This window comes from Rhipicephalus microplus, chromosome 6, assembly GCF_043290135.1.
Source record: "Rhipicephalus microplus isolate Deutch F79 chromosome 6, USDA_Rmic, whole genome shotgun sequence".
Taxonomy (NCBI): Eukaryota; Metazoa; Arthropoda; class Arachnida; order Ixodida; family Ixodidae; genus Rhipicephalus; species Rhipicephalus microplus.
In genome coordinates this window covers 87,117,245-87,144,836 of record NC_134705.1, presented here as the reverse complement: position 1 = coordinate 87,144,836, position 27,592 = coordinate 87,117,245, and the positions used below count along the sequence as shown (strand labels likewise).

General features: G+C 45.4%; 2 protein-coding genes across 5 annotated transcripts in view; both read left to right on the top strand.

Moving 5' to 3' along the window:
* Window positions 1-3,596, top strand: part of Tip60 (Histone acetyltransferase Tip60) — a 39,730-nt gene extending 36,134 nt beyond the window's left edge. For all 3 annotated transcript variants that reach the window (XM_037418997.2, XM_037418998.2, XM_037418996.2), the window contains 2 exons: window positions 59-311; window positions 3,462-3,596. In XM_037418997.2, the coding sequence (XP_037274894.2) occupies window positions 59-272 (214 nt within the window). In that variant the 3' untranslated portion in view covers window positions 273-311; window positions 3,462-3,596. The remainder of the gene's footprint in view (window positions 1-58; window positions 312-3,461) is intronic.
* Window positions 3,597-6,867: 3,271 nt separating this feature from the next.
* Window positions 6,868-27,592, top strand: part of LOC119167506 (presenilin-1) — a 38,255-nt gene continuing 17,530 nt past the window's right edge. Inside the window, exons 1-5 of one of the 2 annotated variants that reach the window (XM_037418999.2) lie at window positions 6,868-7,107; window positions 14,854-15,119; window positions 18,145-18,286; window positions 24,011-24,078; window positions 25,037-25,257. In XM_037418999.2, coding sequence (XP_037274896.2) covers window positions 6,958-7,107; window positions 14,854-15,119; window positions 18,145-18,286; window positions 24,011-24,078; window positions 25,037-25,257 — 847 coding nt within the window. In that variant the 5' untranslated portion in view covers window positions 6,868-6,957. Of the gene's footprint in view, window positions 7,108-7,192; window positions 7,367-14,853; window positions 15,120-18,144; window positions 18,287-24,010; window positions 24,079-25,036; window positions 25,258-27,592 lie in introns of those variants that run through there. The other variant, XM_037419000.2, reaches the window with a different exon arrangement.

The window sequence follows — 27,592 nt, the reverse complement described above, 5'->3', positions numbered from 1 at the left end:
TCAACTCAGTGACACATTTTAATCACTTTCGCTCTCTTTCCCCCTCGTCTGTGTGCAGTGAAATGAGTGAGCTGACAAGTATCAAGAAGGAAGATGTGATATCGACGCTGCAGTACCTGAACCTCATCAACTACTACAAGGGCCAGTACATCATCACCCTGACGAGAGAAGTGATCGACGCGTACGAGCGGGCGGCCCTCAAGCGGCCCCTGCGAATCGACCCCAAGTGCCTGCACTGGACGCCCAAGGACTGGTCCAAACGCGGCAAGTGACCGCCGCCAACATCGGCCGTACGCCCCACTCCTCAGGAGGTGAGCGTGTTTGTTGAGCCTTTTGCGAGGATGAACACTCGGTTATGGCATGCAGCTGAAGTGCCTACTGTATGTATTATGTTGTTTGTTCATGGCTCGTGGCAATGGATGGTGTCAATGAAACAGTAATGATTTACAGTTAAACCTGCTTATAACAAACCTCTATATAACGAATTTCTCAATATAACGAAGTTTTTCAATTCCCGCTGTTGCTCCATAGAAGCAGATGTATTTGCTACCCCTATGTAGTGAAGTAACAGTGGGAGACAATTTTGATATGATGAATTTTTCCCACAGAGAATGTAGGAATTTCACTCCGCATTTTGGTACGAGCATGCATCTTCCGCGGCTGTCCCGCCGCTGCCAAAGCTCGAAGCGGCGGCGGTGCGCACGGCTCACTAGGCTAGAGCGAGAACTCGTTATTGCGCGGGGGTGAGCACAAAGCAGGCAGACGGGTCTGCACTCCACGAGCCGGCATTGCCGCCGTTTTCGCTGCCGCGGTCGCATGCGCGGGTGTGCCGCTCCCCCTCCAAACAAAAAAAAATTGGCCCCGTATCTGCATGTTTCACTGCAAATGTGATTGAAAGACGATAGTCTTCTTGCATCTAGAGAGAGTGAACAAAACGTTTAATTGATGTTCTATGCGAGAAAATCGGTGAATGGTATATTGGAGGTGCCGCGTTAGAGTGCCTCGATGTGTGCAGTGGAGGTGAACGAGTGCATCGAGGCACTTCACACGTGAGACATTAGCGCTATCTAGCAGATATCTTAGAAAACGAAGTGCGCGGCATGTGTGGCCATCTCAGAGGCGATAAGGTTTGAAATGCAAGGCGATGGGTAGGTGCCACCACCGTGTCGTCTTAGCAAAGCGTTGGAAACACTTGCCGGCCTGTTCAAAGCTCCTGTTCGTGCCTCGTTTGTTTAAACAGCACGTTAAGTGTCAAGTGGTAAACATTGTTAGTTCGCTCTTGTCCTGCGTATGTTATTGTCGTGCGTTATTTGTGCGTGAGCAGGGCTGCACGTTTCGATCTGCTTGCTGTTCTTAGCGTTACATTCCATGTTGTTATTTTGCATTGATTGCTTCGTCCTTGTGGCGAAACTGACTTTTCTTAATTTCAGACAACCGTGTCGTCGCCACCGACGGAATGACAAATTAGGCGCTGATGGAAACTCTCCGAGACCACAGTGACGACGAATCTTAAGAGGTCGACTAGTCATGCGCTTCCATATTGCGCCGCACCGGGAGTTCGCAGGCTGGTAGCTTTCGCGATTAGCCGATTAGTTCTGGCAACACGACGGTATGTTGAATGCAATACAATGAATGCGATAGTAAAAAAGTGTAACGTTATAAGAAGTAAGGCTGACAGCCAATTCTTTTGGATCCGATATTGTGGAACTCCTACAAAACGCTGATGTGAGCGAATGCGGCTGCTCCAGGGAGAAGTGCTTTTTTCACACAGTCCTTTCACGTTGAAACAGCTCTTATACTCGCAGAGATAGCAAGCGTGCCAGCGATCGCGTCTGCTCTTCCGAGTTCATCATTACTACTCAAGCGTTCCCACCCTCTTTCCTCCCCACGTTGTTTCATGCTCATTCAAGACAAGTAGTTTACTTAGTGTTTGAGCATTCGACGGCAGTTCTAACACACGGAAGATATTATCTCCTGCACTTTCCAGGCGATAAGAAGGATTCGACTCATTTGATCTCTGCTTCAGCAACGCTCGCACGCTTTTACTCGCTCGTGAAAGTTACGATGCGCGGGTGCATGTTATCAATTTGAACTTGTTACGGAATATGGCGGCGATGGTGGAAAGCCGCCGAAAATGTTCAGCAATAATAACGCAGTTTTTTACTGTAATATGAGTGTTTTGGTTTAGCTCTGGCTTCAGTCCCCCATTTGTTAAAATTTTTTGTTTTTTTTTAATTTTTGTACCGAACCTGCATATAATGAAATCCTCTTTATAACAAATTTTTTCGAAAATTTATGAATTTCATTTTATCCAGGTTTAACTGTATTTCATTTTCATGTAAGTGCTGTATTACTAGAGCACACTTCAACAGGGCAAGCATTCTCGAAAATGACGTGTGCTGATGATCCCGAATATATCGAAACCAATTATGAACTAGTTTTATACTGTATATACTTGAGTGTAACGCAAGCTTTTTTTCCAGACTTTCGCAGACTGAAGTTGACCATCACATTACAATCGTATACTTAAATTCATTTTTTCTGGAAAGTGGAATCATGCACACAATTTTTATTATTATTTTTTCCTTTCTGGATGCAGTGAAAAGTCGGCTCTTACTTCATAATTGTGTCCTCGCAGTCGAGAAAGTGCGGTATGTCGATAATACAAACTACAAAGTATGTGTAATTAAGGCTCTTATTAATGCATTGCTGATCTCAAAACTCTCCGAAAATTGTAACAAGCACCAATGTGTCAATTTGCTAACAATAAGCTAAAAGGTGACAGCTTCTTTTACTACTGTTAAACCTGAATATAGTGAAATTGACTAATTCCAGAAAAAGTTATAAAGAGGATTGTGTTATGTGCAGGTTCGGTACAGCAATTCAAAAAATAAACACTCAAGTTAAACAAAAGGGGCTCTGAAGGCAGAGCGCACCCAAACCACTTATTTAGTGGTAAAATACTGAGTTATTAGGGGCTTTTAGCTGGTATGTGTACTTCTTTACGTTAACATGTTACCGGATACCGGTTTGCCTTGACCGTATTGCTAGAACAGATGTTTTTCAACAATCTAGCTGCTCATATGTAAACGTTTATGTTTATACGGAAACCTATATTTTTACGTTTTCTCAAATCTTAAGTGGTGATGCTAACTGCATTTGAACTATGTTTAACTTAAATAGGATTGATTCATCACTGCGGCAAAATCATGAGACGTTGTTTTTATCGTGTGCAGTATCCTCGTATGCGCAAAAAAGTAAAAAATACGAGGTTACTGCAACAATGGTGTTGACATCTTGCGACACTTCGTGGAACCACAGTCATGAGTACGTTGGCTTACATGTAATATTTTTGACGTGAAAAATAAAAAGGCGACTCGTAATAACGCTGCTGACAGGCTTGTAATCTGTTTGCCATCTTTTCTAATTTTCGGTGTGCTTGCTTTTTTTTTTCTTTGCAGTGACAGTGCATTTGTCCATCGTCTTGCACCAGAGCGTTTTCCGCATGCCGTTGATGCCAAAGCCAAAGCCTTTCTGTTGACCCATTTCCTTTACCACCTGGAGGCAAAAAAGAATGGCCACGTGTTTGCACCTGCTGTCAGTGCATCGATCATCTCTCCGACTTCTGGCGACACAAGCTCTGTCATTTGTATGCATGTGTACTTGCGTGTATCTCATCTTTCCATTGTTATTTCCGACGTACCCAGGACACTTCGTGTTGCCACCAAATACCCTGGGTGCCATCTTGAAAAGCTCGGCTTGTGTAAGGGGTTCACCTTAGTACTCGCATGAAGCCGACGGCATCTTTACCAGTGTTTGTGTGACCAAGTTGTGTTGAGTTGATGTTGGTTCACGAATTGTACAGTAAACACACAAGCTGGCAGTTGGCTTATGGCTGTTCCAGCATGTGCACATTTGCACAAACAAGGAAGGCCTTGGCAGGCTGCACGTGACTGCTCTGTCATTACTGATGTAGTTTGTGTTAATTTTTGGTTGACTGCTGGATCACCTAACAATCTTGGGGGTTATAATTAGCAGCCAAGCATGGTCGATAATTGGCCAGTGCCTTAACTGTCATCTCAGCATTTTTTTTTCTTTCGTTTAGACCAGCATCAACTGTCAGTATACTCTGTTTCAGAAGTTCCGTGCAAAACTGTGGAAGCTACAGTCCTTCTCAAGCAATCGGGAGGGCGAGCACATCTAAGTGTATCCTTACGAGTCCTGTTGTCTGCTAGCAACGTGCGCTGCAGCGAAAGCGGCAAGAGCGTCTCGGGACACTGTGCAACTGCGCAGTGAGATGAGCTGTAATTGTGAAAGCGGTTAAATATTCTCCTCAGCACCATAAAAGTGCGCGTCTTCGAGATACTTGCACGTATACATTTGAGAGATAGGGTTCAGTGGCTCATGTCTCGGTGGAAAGCGCCGCACTAGCCAAATTGAATATGAAAGCACCACACTTCGTCAGATTTCGTATACACATGCCTATAGGCATATGCGAGATGCTGCTCGCGTTCGATACGAAATGATGCTCTATTCCTGGTGCCTCGCCGTGCTTATCGTGCTTCGCTACCCACTTGTACAGCGCACGCTCGCTGACATTGGTGAATGCAACCATTCTCTTAATGAGAGAGCTCATGCTTGCATTCCTGCCGCCCTCCTTGCGCAGTGTACCGAACACATTTAGAGCCAACTGCTTCGCTCTCTTGTCATAAAAGCTGATCTGGGAGCGATATTGCACAGGTAAACCAGGTGCTGCCATCTTGACAGTAGTGAACACATCTGCCACCACGGACTAATCACAACACAAGACTGGGTCCTCCGCGGCGCTGTGGACGCTCGGGCTGTGCGGACTACTCATGAAAGTTTAGACAGTGTTGTACCATTCCTTCGTACTTTTATAAGTAAAAACATAACACATACAAGCCACAACGGCGTTATTTTTTTTTCGTCGTTTGCATGTTATGACACGTACAAGCAAGAACTCTTTCTTCAGTATCATGGAGCCACAAAAATTGTTTTCTACAGAAAATGCGACAATATTGTCATACAAATCACAGCTACAACATGCAAAGAAGCCTTCAAGTAAAAATTTTCCAACGAGACCGCTTGCAAAAGTCACGAGGACAAACAACGGGCTACGTATACGGGGCACTATATCCCGCTTTGCAACAACCTGCGTTCAAGGGTCGTGTAGCTTTGGCTCTGCTGCACGGCACTTCTGGAACAGAGTATAGGTACGAGGATCTCACTGAATCAGGCAATCGATTCACTTCATCTCTGTAGAATTGATTGGCATTCGGAGGCACAGGAGCTCTTGAGTTGTCCACTCACAAAATCTGGTGCCAATGCATGCTCTTGTTTCTAGTACCCCACCGATGACTTGTCTGTTTTCTCTTGGGGATGGGGTTGGGGGGGGGGGGGGGGGGGGTGAGTGTTTGCTCTGGAAATGGTGCCTTCGGTTTTCATTGAGAGTTGTTTTGTTTTGCAAGCCCAGCTCCGCCACTTCACTCAGCTAGTCTGAGAGTTGCTGTTCATCGTCTAGGCCGCATTGTCTTTCATCATCATTAGAATGCTATTTAATATCACTCAAAAATCCTCACCACCATTATGCGAAAAGCGGCAAAGATGAAACTTTGCTGATCCCCTTTTTGCTCCTTGGTTCTTGTTGAGTGCCACTTGGTGCGTGGCTATTTATATGCGATGGTTGTTACTTCAAACCTCTTATCAAGAACGATGGGTGACCTAATGGATCTGATTACTCCAGACCCGAGTGAGGTTGAAATGTAGAATCATTTGAGGTCAATATGTGTGTGTGTTTTCAGTCTAGAGAATAAGATTAACATTAGTTTCTGACATTTTGTGTGCATGTACGTGTTTTAAAGGGTAAAAGCTGATCGTGTTGTCAATGGTGTCCCCTTTCCCGTTGAAGTGTGATACAGTTTTTTCATCAATGCGTGCGACTAATATGTGCTTGCTATGCTGCCATCTTTGTTCGCAGTGTTTAACGCCCTGTGTTTCCGAGTCATTAGGTGGTGATGCAGCTGTGTCTAGAAGTCGAACACCTTTCTGCCACGGTACCTGGTGTAAAAAAAAATGATAAGAAACAGCTCCAAGCTTGTTTTCAGTGTGTGGTAGTATTGTGGTGTGTGTACAGTGTATGTGTCATCCTTTCTTCAGAGTCAAGATCACTAAGGGAGAAAAAGCCAAAAAATATTCACCACACATTATTTTATTGTATAATACCTTCCATTTATGTACATACGTTACACTCTGCATTGCCTTCCTGTCTTGGTCGGTACTTATTGCAAAATGTTGTATATATGTTGCTTCTTTCCACTTTTTTTTTTTTTTCTATTGCGGCGCAGCGCGACCCTTAGGTTAATAAATTTCTGTAAATACAAGCGTGGCTGCCTGTCTGACTTCTTAAAACGCGTGTTGTTTTTTGTGGCCTGTCCCAATGTGTTGTTTCCAAAATAGCTTGACGTCACTGGACTTTTAAAGGGTGTACTTGTGTCTCATCAGGTGTTCATAGTGACGCACCTTTTTAGTAAAGAAAGCTAGCTACAACGTGCACAAAACTAACGCTTCAGCGACAAAGCAGTGAAGAGCGCGCTAATTTCAGGGGCAACGTCACTATATCGACGCACAGATGTCACTACGGGTGTTTTCTAAAACCAACGGGCACTGTGAAACGTAAACGGGCTGTACTGCAGCTCGTTGCAAGAAAAATAAAGTTCGGCAACAAATAAAATTCTATAAACTTAACGACTCTGGCTTGACTACGATTGTCTCTTCATGGCTCGCTCTAAGCCGGAAGCAAACTGGAATTGACCGGAAGTTTACGTCGCCATTTTGGGAAATCTGCTTTTCCTTTCTTTTTTTTCAATCAAACTTTTATGATTCCTCAATGGCGAACGGGTAACCACCCGATATCGCGTCTAAAGTCAAGCCCCTTTTATGATCGGCTGCGATTCTGACTCGTTAAACGAGTATCTCTGCCTGATGGAGCCCACTTCGACGTACGCTGACCTGGGAAGGAACGCGGCACCCGTCAAGTTTGATCCACCGCGCCGGAAGCGTCGAGACTTGGTTGACTCACAGCAGCAGGTGTGTTGTGCGGTGTGTGCGTGTCTGCGAAGCAGCGGGGTGCAACCAATCGCTCGCGCTGTGGTTTCGCATCGGTGGATAACCGGCGTCCCATTGTTCTCGCGATAAGGAAACTATCGTCAGGATCGAGGCTTGTTCCGCCCCGGGTTCGTTTTCCTCTTTCCGTGCGTCGTTCGCATCGTCAGCGGCTTCATCGCTCGTTCATGATTGCGGGATTGTAGGAGCCATGGAGGCTGTAGACGAGCACCGTTTAATTGAGGTAAATAGATCGAAACGTGGCTCAAAACGTGTGCTGTGAAAGTCCGAGGCGTGGTATTTACACAGCGTAGTATCTTTTAAAATCACGCTCCGGGGTCGGGGGGCCCGCGAAAGATTTAGAAGTAAACACAGCCGGGAGGTGCGTGCTTTTTGGATGGCGTTTAGTCAGAATGACAACTGGCTTTCACGCATTCTAGCCGTTTCAGTTTGCACTTTGCTTGGTCTAGGCTGTGTCCGTTAGTTAAAGCTTTCGCCTCCGCCGTGTAACCCAGTGATGTCCTTTAATTTCTGCCTATGTGAGAGAAACCGTCAGATATGGGGTGTCTGTATCGCATCGCATCCACTCGTGATCCCTTGGCGGCCAGCTTGAAACCTCGCCCTCGAAAGATGGCTCATATTAACGTCTCGGAAGATGCGCGACATGCCTTTTGACTTGATCGGTGCCGTAGTGCACGGCGTATCGATGCCAGCGGAGTTATTCGCGCATGGAATGATACTGTCGCTTCAATTTCTAGCACGTATTAGGTTAGGTTCTAGTGTGAATGATGTGAAGATCGACGGAAATGTGACCGTACATTTGTATTTTTTTCCCCTGATTTATGTTCTATCGCTGTTGCTCGACAGGTTAGGTGTCACGCTGCTAAACCCGCTAGTGCTGCTTTGATTCCTGGCCATAGCGAAGACATACTTGATAAGTGCAAAACTCCAAAAATTGCGTGTGTGTTCACGTTTAGATGCAGGCTAAACCCCCAGCAAGTCAACCACATCATGGTTTTGGCCTGTCAAACCTTGGATATTGCCACCTGCATGTAAAGGGTTGGGAGCAAGAGTGGCTCTCACCCTGAAAAAGAAAAGATCGCGTGCGTCGACTTCGCTTGAGGTCCAGCCGCGACAGATGCGCTTTTCAAGAGCTGGCTACATCTTGGCTAATTAAAAGCCTCTTGCACATCTGAAGTCTCGTGACAAACTGGTAGAGCTGCTGGGTAGCCCTCACGGGTGTTGCAGGCCCCTCCAGGGAGTCGCCTAACGTGTCCAATCCCAGTTAACACCCCAGTGCATCAGACCAGCCACCGAATCAGGGGATTGCCTCCGGAAGTCAATGACACGAACCCCACCACTTCAACAGGTATGACGAGTGCTTTGGTTCAAACAGCTTCAACCGACACAGGAACTGCGATTCCAAACCGATATATGTTGGAGAACCCCCGGGTCCTGACGACGTTCCAGGGCACGGAGCATAAAGACGTCAAAAATTGTTTGGCCGATTTCGAGCGCGTAGCCGCCTTAAATCAATGGGATGACGCGGCCAAACTGGGAAGTGTATACTTCTACTTGGAGCATGGAGCGCGTACATAGTACCAGAATCGCGAGGAGCACCTGACGTCGTGGCACGAGTTCCGTCGTAGGCTTCTGGAGACCAACACAAGCGCCGATCGTCAAGAACGAGCAATTCAGGTCCGAGTGCCATTGCAAAATGAAACAGTTACCACTTACGTGGAAGACATGACACGTCTCTTCTGACCAGCTGACTCACGAATGGCGGAGGATGAGACGTTGCGCCATCTGATGCGTGGTGTTAAAGATGAGCTCTTTGCCGGCCTCGTGTGGAGCCCTCCTATGACCGTCGCGCAGTTCTTGACGGAGGCTAAGACCATGGAGAATATGCTGCAGCAACATTTCAGCATGTATGACCAACAAATAAATGGCATGTGCACTGCAAACATTCTCGCCACAACTGGAACGAACGACATGCTACGAGAACTTATTAGTTCCGTGGTCACGAAGAGCTGCAGAAAGCCGGCGGGACACCTCATCTCTCATCTGGCTCACTTGCAGCGGTTATCAGATAGGGGCTGCACCAGGCACTACGGGCCCCCTCGCCTCCTGAAAACTCCGTGCCAGCCCTCACTGAATACCACTGTGAGACGACCACCTATATGGAAGCCTTAAAGCTGCCTGCGACCGTTTGCGCTCCTCCCACCGTGTCACTCCAGTCGCCGCAGCCAACACAGTACTACGACGATAGGTATGCGTCGCCAACATTTGTCCGGCCCGCCCAGCCAGCCATTATTAAAAGCAGCCAGTTCACTACGTAGATGATAGGCGCACGTCTCCTCGGAAGTCAGATATTTGGCGTACACCCGACCGCCGGCCTCTGTGCTTTCACTGCAGTGAAGCAGATCACTTGTACCGCCAGTGCCCATACCGCGCCGCCTTGGGCTTCGCGGCTTCTCTGCGTACTCACCGCGAATCCCGGTACGGCCAGTGACCCTGTGACATCGGAAACTACCTCGCCCAGCGCCCTACACTACCGTCCGCTGGGTGCCAGTCGCGTTCACCGTCACCGAAGTTATTTTCATCGCTGCCCCAGCGGTATTCTACTGCAAGATCTCGCAAGTCCCCGCTGGGAAAACTAACTGGAGCAAGTTCTGGGGGCGGAGTCGCTGAAAATCGAAGTGCTGGAGACCTTTGACCGACTTAGATACGTAATGATACTGCAGAATACGACTGGCTTTCACTTCATATATCAGTGACGATTGATGGTTACGTGGATGACGTGTTAGTGGACACTGGCGCTGACTACTCAATATTAAATGGGAAACTGGCCTCGCAGCTAAAAAAAAGTAATCACGCCGTGGCAAAACTCGTAGATTAGGACGGCTGGCGGCCATGTTGTTACTACGCTGAGCGCCTGTGCTACTATAGTTCAGGTCCAAGGATATACGTTTGGCGCTAGCTGCCTTGTCCTACGCGCTTGCTCCCGTGACGTTATTCTTGGAGTTGACTTTCTTCAGGAGTATGGTGCTATTATTGACCTGCAAGAGCGTCGTGTCATGTTTTCAGCCGACCGAGCAATTGATGTACAGGATGACGAACAGCATTTTGACGTACTTCGAGTTTCTGCAGACAGCGTCACGCTTCCTCCTCGAGCAAGCATCATGGTCGACGTCACATGCTGCAATTTTGGCGATAGCATAGCAGTGGCAAAAACGAACTTTGACCACCTTCTGAGACAAGACATTTGTGTAGCCAGAAGTGTCATACAGCTTCGTGGGGGCCGATTGCAGTTGCTTGTTGCCAACTTTAGCAACGAGCACCGACACCTCTTTCGCAGCACTTCGATCGCTTTTGCCAACAAAATAGAAGAAACTGGCAACTGTTTCGCGGGGTTGTCAAAGGCCACCTACGCCACAGACACGGCATTCGCTAATATTGACATAAATCCTGGGCTGTCGACCAGTAGCCAGGCTGTACTGCGCATGCTCTTGTTTGTTTTAACCAGACTGCACTGCGCATGCTCTTGTTTGGATTCCCGTCCTGCTTCGCAAGTTTCTCTAAGGTGCGCCAGACGTCCATCACACAGCACAGAATAGTCACGTACGACGACGCACGCCCGATCAACCAGCATCCTTACAGCGTGTCGATAAAAGAACGCAAAGCGATACAAACGCAAGTCCGAAAGATGCTGGAAGATGGTGTCATCGAACCATCCAACTGCCCATGGTCATCTCCAGTGGTCTTGGTCAAAAAGAAAGACGGGACACTACGCTTTTGCGTCGACTACCGGAAGCTTAACAACGTGACCAAGAAAGACGTGTCCCCCTGCCGCATATCAACGACTCGTAAGATAGACTTCGTCATGCCCAGTATTTCTCTTCTCTGGATCTAAAAAGAGGGTATTGGCAAATTGAGGTAGATGAGCGAGACCATGAGAAAACAGCCTTCGTGACTCCAGACAGCCTCTACCAATTTCGAGTGTTTCCTTTTGGCTTGTGTTCAGCGCCGGCTAGCTTTACAGTGAATGATGGACACTGTCCTCACGGGGCTGAAGTGGCAGACTTGTCTTGTCTACCTTGACGATGTGGTGGTCTTTTCTGCCTTGTTTGAGCAGCATCTTCACCGATTGCACAGTGTGCCGAAGGCTATTTGAACGGCGAACCTCACACTGAAGCCACAGAAGTGCCACTTCTGTTATGAGGAACTCAAATTTCTTGGACATGTAGTTAGCGCCGAAGGAGTCTGTCCTAATCCAGACAAACTTGCCACTGTTGCTGAATTTCCAGCTCCTGTCTATAAGAAGGCCCTCCGGCCCTTTCTTGGTTTGTGTGCCTACTACCGCAGGTTCATTGACGACTTTTCACGGATAGTGGAACCCCTGACTCGCCTCACAAGGGACGACACACCATTTGTGTTGGAAAACGAGCAACGTTTGCTGGACTGCGATAGCGCATGCAATCAGCGCCCGTTCTCGTTCATTTCGACCATGATGCTGACACGAAGTTGCACACTGACGCCAGCAACGTTGGTCTTGGTGCAGTGCTCGTTCAGCGTCAAGGTGGCATCGAAAGAGTCATAACTTACACCAGCCACTCCCTATCCTATGCCCAGGCGAATTATTCCACTACGAAGAAAGAGTGTCTTGCAGTAGTGTTGGCAATCTGCAAGTTTCGCCCGTACCTTTCTGGTCGTCCCTTCAAGATAGGGACAGACCACCATATGCCCTCTGTTTGCTGGCAAACATGCGAGACCCTTCGGGACGACTAGCATGGTGGAGCTTGCAGCTGCAGGAATTTGACGTCACGATCATTTATAAGTCCAGCCGTAAGCATGAAGACGCTGACACACTGTCGCGCGCACCGCTTCGTCTCGTCAGTCAGGAAGCAGAGGATGACTAAGGCTTCCTGGGAGCCATTAGCTCGTCGCACCTGAGCATACGACAGCATGATGACGAAGAAATTCTACCAATTATTGATCACTTGGAAGGCCACGACACAACCATACCACATCATCTCTCCCGCTCGTTGACCTCGTTTTGCCTGCGAGACTGCGTGCTATACAAGAAAAACGTTCGCTCGAACGACCGTGCCTACCTCCTGGTGGTTCCTCGGGACATGCGAGACGATGTCCTTTTCGCTTGCCATGACGAACTCACGTCTAGCCACCTAGGCTACTCACGTACACTTGCCAGGGTGAGCGAGAAGTACTATTGGCCTGGACTTTCGACATGCGTCAAACAGTACGCCAAAGGCTGTTGGGAATGCCAGCGCCAAAAGCAACCACCTGTTAAGCCGGCTGGCTTACTTAAGCCAGTTGAAGCACCCTGTACACCGTTCATACAAGTTAGCATGGACATCCTCGGCTAATTTCGCCTGCCTTCTGATGACAACAAATAGGTGATCGTAGCGACTGATTGTTTAACACGCTACGCTGAGACACAGGCGATTCCACGAGCCACGTCTTTTGAGGTAGCGCAATTTTTCAAGCGTCACGGTGCACCTTCTAGCATCATAAGAGACAGAGGCAGAGCATTCACGGCACAGCTTATTGAAAAAGCTTTTGAATTAAGCAACACTAGGCACCAAAAGACTACCGCGTACCATCCGCAAACGAATGGGCTTACTGAGCAGCTGAATAAGATGCTTGCAGACATGATCGCAATGTGCATCAACGTACAGCTCAAAAAATGGGACTGGATCTTGCCTTACGTGACCTTTGCGTATAACACCGCCGTGCAAGAGACCACGCGATTCACGCCACTTCGGCTTCTCTACGGCTGCGAAGGGCAGACCACGCTAGACTCTGTGCTACCATGTCAAGACAACGATGAGTTGGCAATTGACGCCGAGGAATTCGCAGAGCGTGCTGAGGAAGCACAACTGCACATCAGCCAGCAGCAGCAAGCAGATGCACAACGCTATAATACCCGCCACAGGGACGTGGTCTACAACCCCGGAGACCAAGTTTGGGTGTGGACGCCCATTCGCCCCTGAGGCCTCAGTGAAAACCTATTTAGCCGTTGTTTCGGCCCATACAAAGTGCTACGCCGCGTCAGTGACATTAACTACGAAGTGGTCCCGGTCTCAAGACCTCAGGCACGGACCAGCTCACGACCGAGCCCAGACATTGTTCATAATCTGCGCATGAAACCGTTCATTGCTCGTTAGTAACTTTTTTATTTATGATTCATTGGTTTTTGTGTTCTTCATTCATTTTCGCAAACTTTTTGCTCGCTCATTGACTTTTGTCTTATTGTCACGATCTTTATTTTCTACTCTCCGTTTATCTAGGATTTCTGTTTCTTTTTTTTTCTTTTTTTCACGCATGTATGTTATAGCATTGGGGCAATGCTATGTCTTTTCTTTTTCTCTCTTTTATCTTTCTTTTTTGTTTTTTGGAAGGGAGGATAATGCCACCTGCACGTAATGGGTTGGGAGCAAGAGCGGCTCTCACCTTGAAAAAGTAAAGAAGATCGCGTGTGTATTCTTTGCTCGAGATCCAGCCGCGACAGATGCGCATTTCAAGAGCCGGCTACATCTTGGCTATTGAGAAGCCCCTCGCACATCTGAAGTCTCGTGACAATATTATCTTCATAAATGTGTGGCAACTTGCAGAAGCGCTTCAATATATGCATTTTTAACTGATTCTTATCCAACAATTTAGGACTGCTTTCATTTAAACTGATTTTATTTCGTGTCATAGTAGCGAAATCGAAACTTGAACACGAAAGCGAATAGATGGCTCTCTTTTATGTCACCGAAACCGCCGTGTTGAGCACCAGGTTGCGGGAATGCCTTGTTTGTGATGTCACAATAATGTTGTCAAAACATCAAATGTAGGTTATTTCGCTATTCAAAGACGTGTTGCTGCCACGGCATTATCAAACTGAAGTAGGTTAACCGCAGTTTCTCAACAAAGCTGTCATTGTGCAGTGTGAGTGCATTTAGAAGCTACGTACATGACGTCTCATGCAAGGGATCTAATTTCATGGCCAAATGTGTTGACACATATCCCAGTGGCTTTGAGCACTTGCGCAGACCAGACACAGTAGTAAAAGTTTTTATGCTGCATGTTAATTCACCCACCGTACCTATAATTAGCGAAGACAATGGCGTCGGCAGGAAGTTGCGAAAGGTGCACTTCAGCCTTCAAGCCACACCACCCCTTGCCCCGAGCCGAATTGCACTCGCTTATTCAGCAATATTCACCACAAAAGCCCGAAAAAAAAGGAGCAACTTTCAGAAAAAGCTCGAAAAAAGCAAACATTTACATTATATTTTGTATCCATGAGAACATTTTTATTCATAATAATTAATGCAAGCACGAAGAAGAGTTAAAAAAATCATTTTAATAATTTTGTAGTGTGAAAGTATATGCACAACTGTGAATGAAATCACATATTTACTTTAAAAGATTGTCTCCCGGGTAGTCTCCATTCCGTTAAATGCACGTGTGCCAGTGCATGGTTAAAATTACTTGTTATTTCCTCAACCTATGTTTGATTTCAACTCTTGACTCCTGAGAATCATTGACGAGCATGATGATCATTAAAATAACTTATTTGCTGGAAAAATGCAGATGTGCCAAAAAAAAAGCAACAAGCATTTGAAAAATTCTTCAGGCAGTCAGACATAAAAAGAAGTCCAGATCACCTTATTGTAAATGAAAGTAGCAACTCTCGTCCGAACACACTTCTTGCAATCTGTGCAGCCGACGGGCGATGAAGAAGTGGAAGTGGCATTCTCCGGGGGGCCAGTCGGCCGCGAGGGTCGGGACTCGGGTGGGGCCGCGGTGGCGAGTGGCCGTGGCCGGGCCCCGTCTTGGGGTGGCGAGGGCGGTGAAGAAGAGGAGGAGGAGGAGCTCAAGTATGGTGCCAAGCACGTCATCAAGCTGTTTGTGCCTGTGTCGCTGTGCATGCTCGTTGTGGTGGCCACCATCAGCTCCATCAACTTCTACCGGCACACCAACACCTACCTGTAAGTGCTTTATTTGACTTTTCACTGAGTCTTCTTCTTTTCTTTCTTTAAGTCGTTGTTGTAGTGACCTGAAGCTAATAGTGCAACATTTTTATTTCGATAGCCAATGGACATTGCCTCTTTAAGACGTGGGGAACCTTGTTGGTGTGCGTAAACTTGAAACGAAGATTATTGGACGGTGTCACATTCATTTCTAGGCACTTTTGTTTTTTACTTTCCAAAAAAATCAGTTTTGTCTTTCCTTAGCTGAAAATTATTACCAAGTATTTTATACAAAGTATTACCCTGCCACAATAGTCTCATATTGTCTTAAACCCCCCCCCCCCCCCCCCAACAAAAAAAAAAAACTTTTCAATTTTGCTTGCTTACGTATGCACACACTTGTATGTACATAAAATATGGTCGGACCCTCCCCTCCAAAAAAAAAGAAAGTTTTAAAAATGACTGAATGATGTAGAGTGTAGCGAAGCTGGGTCGGCATGCTGCTGTTCTGCCACTTCGGCCTCCCGCTTTTGTATTCCGGGATCTTGTCGGCACAGCCATGCAGCTTCACAGCACGCTTCTGCCTCGCGCACTTGCACATTGGGGTTCAGTCTTCGAGCGCAAGCCACTCTGCAGCCTTGTTTATCCACCAACATTCTGAACGCACGCGCGCGCGCGCCAGAACAACTTTTATTTTAATACACAGCGCCCCCTAGCGTATGGCACACACGCGATCGCCAACGTTTTCGTGTGACGGCGTTCCTGTTTTCTCACGTACTTGCACATCAAGGTTCCGTCTTCAAGCGCGAGCCGCCGCCACCTTGTGCGTATCATACTTTCTATCGGCAAACTATGAATCATCCACTCGCCGTGTCCGCCCGTTGTCTGTCTGTCTGTCAGTTTGATGGACGAACGCAAGGACAGACGGACGGATGCACGAGAAGGAGGACGCATCAACGGACGCACGGACTTATGGACGAATGCAGGGACAGACGGATACACGAATGGACGGACACACGGATGGACAGGGACGGAGGGATGGATGCACGGATGGACAGAAGTAAGAACTAACGAACGGCTGGAAGCATGGACAGAATGACGGACGCTGCGCCCCACTCATCATCATTCACTTCATGGATATGCTGTGATTTTTATTATTTATCATACCACAAGTAACATTCTCTAGTATTGTACCATCTGCATTTTTCAGCTTGTAGGCATTTCGTTATACGTATGTACAAGTACTGCCCTCTACGGCCGGTTCAAGAACTAACGAGAGGTGGCTACATACGATTATGACGGGACGCTCAGCCCACCCCTTAAGGAACTTCGCTTTTAAAATTAAAAATTCTGGCTATGCTCTTGCCAGGCAGGCATAGCGAGGAAACTCTTCACTCTCAATTTGTTACTACAGCTGCTCACACAAAGCAATGCCTTTTCCAATGCTGTACTTTTCACACTTGCTCATTGGTCAGAGCAATGGTGTGCCCATTAATTCGGTCGAAGATGGAAAAACTATGGAATTGGAAAACAACAGAAAGTATAGGAAAGCTATAGAAAACAGTAATCTGAAAAAGGGGCATCACTCCATGACAGCATTCCAGAAAGCGCATGCTGCGCATCAAATACTTTTTGAATAGCTTGTGGCTATGTCATCGTAAAGGACCCCTGACAGCGAAAGTCTCTTTTGCGAGTTTTTTACAGTAATTCATAGCTTTGCATCTGGTAAGGCCGAAATTATATCAGAAATGCTTTAATGCATTGTGTAGTTAATGTTAGCAGCATTAGTTCAGAATGATTTTGCATCAGTTTGAAACGCCTACCTAAATACCATAAGAAACTAGCGCCCCACAGCGGAACAGCGCCTTAGACTTTTTTCAAATAGGGGGACCCGCTTTCGGTAAAGGATGAAACGATGTAGGTTCTTTGAGCGTGTTCCCCTCAGGAAAAAGAAAAGCATTCCTGCATAAGCAGCCAAAACCAACTTGAGAGCAGCCCAACAACATAGCGGGAGTGGTGACGAACAATAACTCTGCTGGGTGGCAGTTGGGGTATTGTGCGCGCCCCACAACTGTTTACCCTGCAGCGTCACAAGTGGTGTCCCAGTCTACGTGAAACCACAAAAAATGTCAATTGCACCTGAATACTTAAAAGGGTATGCACTCTTACTTTAAAACAAAAATTAAGTATCTTCTAGGCTACGCTTGCCACTAATAATTGGGCAGAGGTGGCTCCGCATGCAGGACTATCAAACAACTCAAGCACCGCGAGTTTCCAAATTTGGTGTCGGGGGTCCTTTAATCACACAGGGTGAGTGTACATGTTTACAGTGTTTGATGAGTGATCTTGTTAGCGAAACACTTTATTTTGTGCCTTTCAATATCTCATGCTTACCTGAAACACTGATGTGTGCACATATATATTAGAGTGCAAACACATGACAAATTCACACACCCAGGCATTTTTTTAAATGTTGTACCAACTAGCGCAACAAGTTCTTTCATGCATGTATACTATAGATCGACTTGCAAAACACTATTGACTTGTGTGGTCATTGTTGTCGTAACTGCAAGCAGAAACCGAAACGGTCTCCCACAGCATTTCCTTGAAGGGAAAATGAGTGTTGCAAAATAGGACATAGACAGTGTTCCCAATGGTCCTCCCATTCAGGCTTGCTATTAACCGTGTTATTTTATTATGTTGGTGTGTTTTATCGGTGTCATTCCGTGCACTGCTTATCGTGATTAAGACAGATCAGTTTCAAATTTCTCAATAGTGGTAGGCTCCTTCCTGAAGCTTTCTTAAGGGAGCCAAACACAATCACGATATTGGATCCGTATTGAGCTCGATCGTCATCAAAAGTGATTGGGTGACACAGCTGCTAGAGTACTACTGTACTCTGCTGTCTCATTGCTTTCTGGTTAGGAGAGTTGAACTTGTTCTCTTGCCCCTTGTATTGCGTTTTCCACTTTCTTCAATTGCGAACAATTGATGTTTGGTGGCCTTGTGCTTTGTCCCACACGTGCATGACTGTCCTTTCCAGGGTGTACACGCCATTCACCGACCAGACGGTGGACACCGGCACCAAGGTGTGGCAGTCCTTCGCCAATGCCTTCATCCTCATGGGTGTCATTGTGGTCATGACCATTCTGCTCATTGTCCTGTACAAGTTCCGCTGCTACAAGGTTTGTCCTGCATGCAACTACAGAGCCTTACGTGGAGGCACAGCAGTGCTCGGCCTATAGCTTTAGTTTCAGTCTGTGTTCGTGTGTACTGTTTTTTTTCCGTGCCTAATTTTTATCTTCATTTCCTCTCTGTTTTCCCTCCTCGAAGGAGTAGGCAGCCATTGTGCCCCTTTATATGGTAATTGTTTCTATTTCCTTGTGTCATTGTGCATCCAAATGAAGTAATAATAACAATTATGAAATGCGGGGAGCTCTTCCGTATTGATGACAGTGGTGCCATCGTGAAAGATGGGACAGATAGTGAATGTTACCTTGCCATATGTGCCAAGGCTGCAGTGTTGCTGTTGCTGTTGGGCAAGCCAGCAAAAGTGGCTACTTCAAAGAGTGCTCAGTGTTGAATGCTGAATTATCTACCTGGACAACAGTTACAGCTAGTGCAGCTCGATTGAATCATTGAAGCAAGAAGCACGCATGTTTTACACTCGTGGTGTTTCTTACTGTGGAAACATTGGGCTGGCTAGTGCTTGCAGTCATCAAGTGACTTATGTTGTTATGACTTTTGGCCGTTTGCATGCCGCTTTAATGATGATACGGTGTAATCACGATGGTACGAATATGAAGGGAGCACGCAAGGTATTCAGATCATCCCGATTTTGCTTCAACCAAAAACAATTTAAGCTGATCATGAAGATGAATAAGAAGATTATTGGGATTAACTACTTCTTGTTGGAGAAAGTTCATTATGTTCTTTTGGACTTTCCTTCACCGTCTCTCAAAAAGTGCCGCGGTTTCCTCGCTCATGCGGCCGGTGTTCCCACAGACAAGCCGCGTTGCGTCGCTTGTGTGCAGCGGTCAATCGTACGTTCTTATCATCTACTGTGGCTGGGCAAACTATTCATATAACACCAAATCATGGCAAAATTGATATACAGTAGTTCATTCGAAACAACCTTAAAATTCGTATCGTCGCAAAATTCACATCAACCATAATCATATCATCGAGATTCTACTGTATTAAACTCAAACCTCAATGTAAGGAACTCAGATATAACGAATTATTGGTTATAATGAAGTAAATGAAGAATAGTGCTGTCATGAATAGAGTGCAAAAGATAACCGTTTATAACCAGTTTTCAGATATAACAAAGTTATTCTTGTGGCAAGTGTGACTTTGTTTTGATGAGGTTTTAGTGTATATGGCTTTTTAATGGCGCAAGGGCCAGGTGCAGCTAAAGACTGCCGGGACAGAGTGGGACGCTTTTGTTCACAAGCTGATGTTTTCCACAAGTACGTGTTTCAATTCCAGGAATACAGAAAAAATCAAATTTGCCTTCATCAGCCCTAAAACAATTGAGCTTGAACCATCTGCACGAAATGTACAACAACCACGTGCACATATACACCGATGGTTCAACCACAGCGTCTGGTTGTGGTGGTGCGATGGTGATTCCAGCTAGAGGAATCACTCTGCGAATCAAACTGTCACATGTCACTACGTCCACAGCGGCAGAACTTGCGGCTTTGCGTGGCGCCATAGAGTACATCAAATCCCAAAGACCGAGTAAATGGGCTGTGTTTTCCGACTCAAAACCAGCCCTACAGAGCACGCAGTCAGTCCTTCGACGAGGTTGCCATGAACAATTAACTTACGAAGTTGTCAAGCTCGATCACCACGTCACAGAAACAGGCCACGAGGTCAAGTTTCAGTGGCTTCCTGGCCATTGTGGGATCAGTGCCAATGATTCCGCAGACAACGCGGCTCGCACATCGCACCAAGAAGAACACACCCTTCGGATTCCTTTGTCAAGGACTGACGCTGCAAAGCAACTTCGTCACCTGGCACGTAGTCTGAGTCTGCAGGAGTGGAACACCCCAAGCATAAGACATACGAGACTATACCAAATAAACCCTCGACTGGAACTTCGTTGACGTGAAGCTTCACTTCTTTGTCGCCTTTGGTTGGGGGTTGCCTTCACAAAAGCATATAGAACCCTCATCGGATTGACCGACAATGCAGAATGCGACGTCTGCTGCACCAAAGAAGACATCGACCATCTGATATGCTATTGCCCTCGATTTGCCTCTGAAAGACAGAAGCTTTCGGACGCATTGCGACAATTGGACGATCGGCCACTGTCTGTGCAGATGCTACTGGAACACCGTCTTCGCCTTTTGTCGGCTCAAAAAGCAGTCAAAGCTGTCTTGTGCTTTTTGAGGACTACAGGCCTTTGTGACCACCTTTAACTTTTGTGTAGTGCCACCGCTGCATACGCGCCAGCCGATTGACTGACAATCCTCCTTTTTTTTTCTTTTTTTTCTCTCTCTCTTTTCTTTTTCCTCTCTCTCTCTCATCTTTATTCCCCCTTTCTATTCCCCCAGCGTAGGGTAGCAAACCGGGCATGTGCCTGGTTAACCTCCCTGCCTTCCCTCTTGTTGTTCACCCCCCCCCCCCCCCCTGACGTTTTCTGATATTCGCACTGTTCATAAAACTATACACCTTACTTTTTACATTACAAGTTAACTTTTTGTGTATCTCTATCAATCCTATGCCTCTCATACAAAACTGCTGTGCAGTTTACCAACTTACATGTTCCAAAATGTGCGGTATGCCTCTTGGCAGTCCAGTAAGAGCTTGCTATATTCGGAAAGTTTGGACATGTTATTCAGTTCCAGCCTGCATATAAATTCTTTAATGGTATCCAACTCTCAATTATTTAGTGTTAATTGGCCACAACACGGTTAGTTAAGGCAGTCCTGTGAACGCAGTGGGTGCAAATCTTCGCGAATGTGTGGGGCAAAAGAAGGAAAATTACTGTTGCAGACGTTTGAAACGAGGCGGTGCCGTCTACACCGCCATGGTCATCACTGCAAACCACATGGTAACAACCTGAAAACAGAGTGCTTCGTGCTTATATTTAAGTTTAGCACTACGTGCAACGCCTCGTTTATTGGCAGGTATTCGCACTAGTCTTATAGTGAATTTTAGATTCGAACTAACCTGTACAATATCTTTTAAAAGTGAAATAAGGCCCCCTTAAAAAGGCCCCCCCCCCCCCCCTTTTTTTTTTCAAAGGAAGTCGAAATAACTTGGAGTAGTAGCAGGATTTGACTTCGGTATAATGCGAGTGATAACCTGTAAAATACATAACATTTTAAAATTTATTATGCTTAGAGTCATTAAGTCAATATAATGAGCTTTTAAGCTTAAAAATGATTAATCAATTTGAGGGTACTATTTTCATTTAAATGAGTCCTGCAAACTTCTTCAAGTAGCCATAGGGTGGATTCACTAAAGAAGCTTGTTTTCTCATGAATCCACCGCTGCGAAAATATTTAGAATCCATCGAGTACGAGCGGAGTCACAAAGATTTGTCACATGCATTTTCTTTTCTCGTCCCAACGAAAGCGCTAAAAGCTAAGCAGGGCAAGTGGCACAAGGAAAGAGAATATGTCACGCATGCCTTGTGACCGTGAGCACTTTTTCTCTCTTTTTTTTTTTCTTCGAATACGCGGCTTTTGGCTGCAATCGGGCTCTTACGCGTGGGCAAGTGGCGGCCTCCCGCCCTAGTAACGACTGAGCGAGCCGTGCTCAAATGAGCCAATGGCCGATGCAAATGGTTGTGACGAGCAATTTTTGAGGTTGTGGCAGCATTTTCCCAAAGAGGAGAGCAATCTCTAGCTGACTGAGAATTTATTATGAATCGCAGGCTGGTGTGCTGCACTATAATGTTTGGCTCACGTTTTCTCGATAGCCTCGACCACCAACCAGCAGCGGTTTCTGACCATGCTCAAAAAATGTTGCAGCGCCCCTTTAAATCTGAAAGGGAGCTTTGCTGCAGAGAACCTAAACTGATAACTCATATGTACTATTGGTCAATGGCCCTGTAGTCAGATCAGGACTGGTGAAAATTTTATCTCACAAACTAATGTAGCGTTTAGTGCTTTTGTGATGAATTTTCTTTGGAAAGGTGTTTTCACTGTTTATCACGCCTATAGTCCAGTGAAACCACCTTTACAGGGGCGATACGTGCAGACTAATAAACATTTATTCGTTCATTGCAAATGCTTTGAAATTTTCTATAATTTAAACTCGAAGTCATTTCAAATACTCTGCTATTCGTTCTAATATTCGAAGCATTAAAATATTTGCACAAGCCTAGGGGTACAATATACAATTTCGTTGCTGGTGACCAAGGCTTCAGCGGCTATGGCAAATTTCTTTCGTTTACCGTTCAACAAGAGTATGCTCTCATGTGCTTGGTGGTTTTGGCGGCAGTAGTAATCGAAGAGGGGTGCAGAGCACTTATTCAGCTAGTTTTAGGACATGCGGATCTTACATCGTGGTTGCATTGTGGAAGAAGCCGCAGGATGGCAAGAATTGCTGCTTTTATGCTGCGCTTGCGGAAAGTAAGCGCAGCACTTATGTATTTATCAAAAAGCTGAAAGTTAGTTTACGTTCAAAGCATGCCCTTGACATTTTTGATAATTTGATTACTTCACACAATTTTTGTTGTTGTGGAAGTCATAATTAACTAGCTTTTGCTGTAATACAGTTTAATGGTTATATTACAGGGCAGGTCTACTTTTGTGAGTTATAGACATTATGTAAAAAAGGAAGGCAATGGTTCGGTAGCTCTGTTTTTCGTTTCAGACACTATCTAATAAAGCCAACTAACAGTGAAGCTAAGGATAGCAGAGGTGACATTCTTTGTAATCTTCAACTGTTGCAGTCAATGAAAACAAGCTAAAGTGGTAACTCGAAGATTGTGGGTGTGAGCTCCAACAGGGCCGAAGGATATTTTTTTAGTTTTATATACATTTGTGAAATAATTACTGGGCTGCAGTTTAAACCTACAAATAATGGCCCCTCTGCTTTACTTGGCTTCATTGCTCACTGTATTCATTCAATATTATCTATGTTATCGAATGCATAATGTGTGCAAGTTGGGGCGAATTTAATTGGATTGCACTTTATTAAACAAAATATGGTAAAAAAAAGCATGTTAGAAACTTATGGATTCTTAGCAGAATGCTTGTATGGATTTATGCAATTGCAACATACAGGCAGGGATGGAGTTATTTGCAGTCGTTTACCAACATGTTATATACAGTCATCTACTGACATGTTTGCTTAGCGTACAGAACAGACTGAAAACTTTTAACTTGTAATCAACAGTCTAACAGTTTTGGGTTTGCATACTAAACACAAATAAAACATCGAATATTTTTATAGTCAAACACTTTTATTAGAGGCACTATGTAAGAGGCAAATGGGTATCAAAGAAAGAACGCTAGTTTTTCTGCATTGAAATATGGACTTATAAGAAAATGTATACATTGTACACATCTTATATAAAAGACAAGAATTGTTTCTTGGTGCATGTATATTTTAAAGGTGGTCAATAGTCATTATCAGTTAGTATGCAAAACGTAAAGTAGTCCAATATCGTGTCATGATATAATACAAAACATACAAATCACTAAACAAAGTTCCTTATAGTGACATTTAGGCATCAAAAGGAACTTTTTTTTTTCTGGCAGGCTATTCCCCAGTGTCGTGCCAACCATGTAAAGACATCATCAGACTCCAGCTTTTTACACACGGTGTATAGTTGGTGACTTAAGCAACACTGCATATCATTTTGACCCATCTGCCCTTCATGGTTTTATCATCTGTGTAAACTTTGAAACATGTACTACATGACTATGCTTTTTCCGGTGCAGGTAATTCATGGATGGCTCATTCTTTCCTCACTCCTCCTGGTCTTTCTCTTCGCTTACATATTTCTGGGGTGAGTGACCAAACTTGAAACAACTTGAGTGTTTGAACTAGCTTTCACTTATTGTTCTTCGGTTTCATTGTCACTGTCTTGCATTAAAGATTCCTGTAGTGCTGGGCACACAGTCGACTGCAGAACCATATAGGCAATTGTCTCTGGAAATTTTCTGGTGCACCTGCTGCCATTGAGATCAGTTGTACACCTAAGAAGCATCGTCAACTTGATCTGCAGCCTATCTAGTTTCTTGCCCTGCTTGAATCTTTTGTTTATTTCCTTCTTTAACGTGACTGGCCTTTAAGCAACAATGGCTGTGGGCTTCTAACTTGAAAGCAGTGTCAATATAAACAATTTTTTGCATCCCCTTTGGCTGGTACAGGTTTGAGCGCTACTGCTATCTAGGCCCAAGCCTTTTTTCAGGTCCGTTGCCAAGAATTTTTTTCAAAAGTAGCCTACTTGCCGAAGACCTTCAATTAAAAAAATTTGTTTTTAATTGCTGAAGTTGAGTGATCTGTAAACCCGCTGGGTGTTGAAAGGGTTAACAAAGGAAAAATAGGCAGCCACCTGTTTGTAGCACGACGCTACAAGGAAATCCGCACGGATTGCTCTGGATGATTTTTTTTTGGCACTATAAATCATTTCTTTCTGAGAAATCTGCATGGATTTCTTTGTAGCGTTATGCTACAAACAGGTGGTCATCTATTTTTCCTGTTATTTTGATTTTTATTACTATTTTTGGTTGAACACCCCCACCCCCTTCATTAGAACTTCGTGTTGTTGAGGGGTTTTCTTAAGGTAACCCCCCCTTTCCCTGGCTACAGGCCTGCCTCTCGCACCTAGGCCACAGCTCCCTGTGCATAGGCTATTGCTTTTGTGGTTATAGAAAGGTAACTTACTACTGATAGTGAAACTCATTTCCGCTCTTCAGTGTCTCTCCCTTTATCGTTTCTCTCAAATACGACAATGTGTGCAGAGAGGTGCTGCGGGCTTACAATGTGCCTATGGACTACCCGACGGTGGTTTTTGCCATGTGGAACTTTGGCGTGGTCGGCATGATCTCCATCCACTGGAAGGGACCCCTGCTCTTGCAGCAGGCCTACCTCATCCTCGTCTCGGCGCTCATGGCGCTCGTCTTCATCAAGTACCTCCCCGACTGGACCGCCTGGGTCGTCCTCGGGGTCATCTCCGTGTGGGGTGAGCTGGCGACAGTGCTACGTCTGCTCTTCGCATTGATGCCGAAAAGGGCCTTGCAACACGTTTCTAAGCTTCAGTGGAATAGTCTCACGAGTAGCGCATGACGCTTCACAAATCACATGCTGCAAGAATTTTTAGAATTCGTCGAGTACAGGCAGAGCTACAGAACTTCATCACACCCATGAAGCATTTTCTCCTTTTGCACCAGCAGGCATGCTTAAAGTTGCACAGGGAAGTGGGGTGGGGGGGGGGGGGGGGGGGAAGGGGGTATCTTTGTTGACGAGCGTCATGACCTTGAGTAGTTTCTTTTTATTTATTTCTTGAACGCACAGCTTACTTTCAGAGCAACTGCGAGCGAGCTTCCGGGCAGGTGGTGACATCTCGCAGTGGTTACAGTTACTACCAAGCTCGTGATACTCAAATCAGCCAACCGCCATGCACTGGGGTATATAGTGCAGTAATTTAGGTATGTGGCGTCATTTGTAGAGAGAAGAGGGGAGAGTGATCTTTGGCTTACTTTGAGAAGTAATTGCAAATTCCAGGCAGGGTGCTGTGCTGGCAGGGTGCTGTGCTATTAGATCGAAAGCCTTCGATCTCGTCCCTCACCAACGACTAATCAACAAACATTCTTCACTTTCCCTCGATCCCCTGACCTTATCATGGATTAAGTGCTTCCTAACCCACCGTTCGCAATTCACTGTTATCGGTGGTGCCCATTCTGATACTACTCCAGTAATCTTCGGCGTCCCTTAGGGCTCGGTTCTCGGCCCGCTCCTCTTTTTAATCTACGTAAATGACCTTCCTTCCGGCATTTCATCAACGATTCGGCTTTTTGCTGACGATTGCGTCATCTACCGTCGTATATCAACTCCCGAAGATCAGCTAATACTACAGCAAGATTTACACATCATTGATAACTGGTGCGCCCAGTGGATGATAAGGCCGAATACTTCCAAATGTAAGTTCATGCCTGTCTCACGAAAACACACTAACGTCATCCACCCGTATTCATTAAACTCAACAGTGTTATCCCAAGTGGATTCTTACCGATACCTGGGCGTTGTAATTACAAGCAGACTAACCTGGACCGAGCATATTACCAAACTAGCTGCCGATGCCTCAAAAACCCTTGGCTATCTTAGGAGATCATTGTCATTATCACCTGCAAGCCTTCGCAAATTGGCCTTTGAAACTTTTGTTCGTACTAAAATGGAATACGCATCTGCAATTTGGAGCCCTCATCAGATATAGCTAATTAACATTCTTGAATCCGTCCAAAATCGCGCCGCCAGATTCATCTCCGCAAATTACGACAAACGAGCAAGCATCAGTCAAATCAAACCATCCCTCGGTCTCCCTGTTTTGTCAGCTCGACGCAAAATTTCACGTCTCTGTCTCTTTCACAAACTTTACTACAGCTTTCCTCACCTACATGGCTCACTTTTACTTCCGCCTGTCCGAACATCTCGTCGCCTATTTAATTCCCTGAGTATCCAACGTCTGTTTGGTTCTACTAACGCTTTTAATAAATCATTTCTTTCTACGGCTATCGATGAGTGGAACGGTTTGACGGATGCTATTGTCAGCGAAAAAGTTGCTTTTAAATTTAGAGATTTATTACTAGCTACCCTTGACTCTTAATCGCTGTTTGTCTTTCTTTGTTGTTTGTTCTCTGCCGCCTGTATATTTTGGACCGCGAATTGACTGTTGAATATTTCGTTTGACATGCTTTGTTTTCTTTTTGTTTTTTGTTGCTACCTGTATGTTTTAGTAATTCAAAAACTGTAACCATGAACTGCATTTTCATTGAAATTTGTACTTGGATTGTTCCCCCCCTTATGTAATGCCCCGAGAGAAGCCCTTAAGGGTAAAATAAATGATGATGATGATTATGTTTGGCTTGCGTGTTCTCAGTAGCCAATTGAAATCATTTTCTCATCGTGCTCAGAAAAGTGTCACAGGTACCCTTGACGTGATGACCCTGCAAACTGTAGTGTTGACGTTGGAGTTTGACAGCGCAACGTATCTCCTGTGGTAAAGTAGGATTTCATTAAGCGTAACCCAAAGGAGATAGGAAAGTGTGTTCCATTTTAAAGGAGTTCCATTTATCGAGAAAATTTGAGCATAGTGGGGCAGCAGTCAAACGCAAAACTAATTGTATTTGAGCCAGTTGGGCTGTTCAAGTATTTTTTTGTTTAGCTTAGTCTGTCATGCTAGCCTGTTTTTGGAAATCAAAGGACTTGACCTCTGCATAAAGCTCTAAATCAGCTAAGCCGCTAAATTATCGCAGCTAGCACTAAGTCACACAAGGCTGGGTCACAGCAGAGCTGGTGGA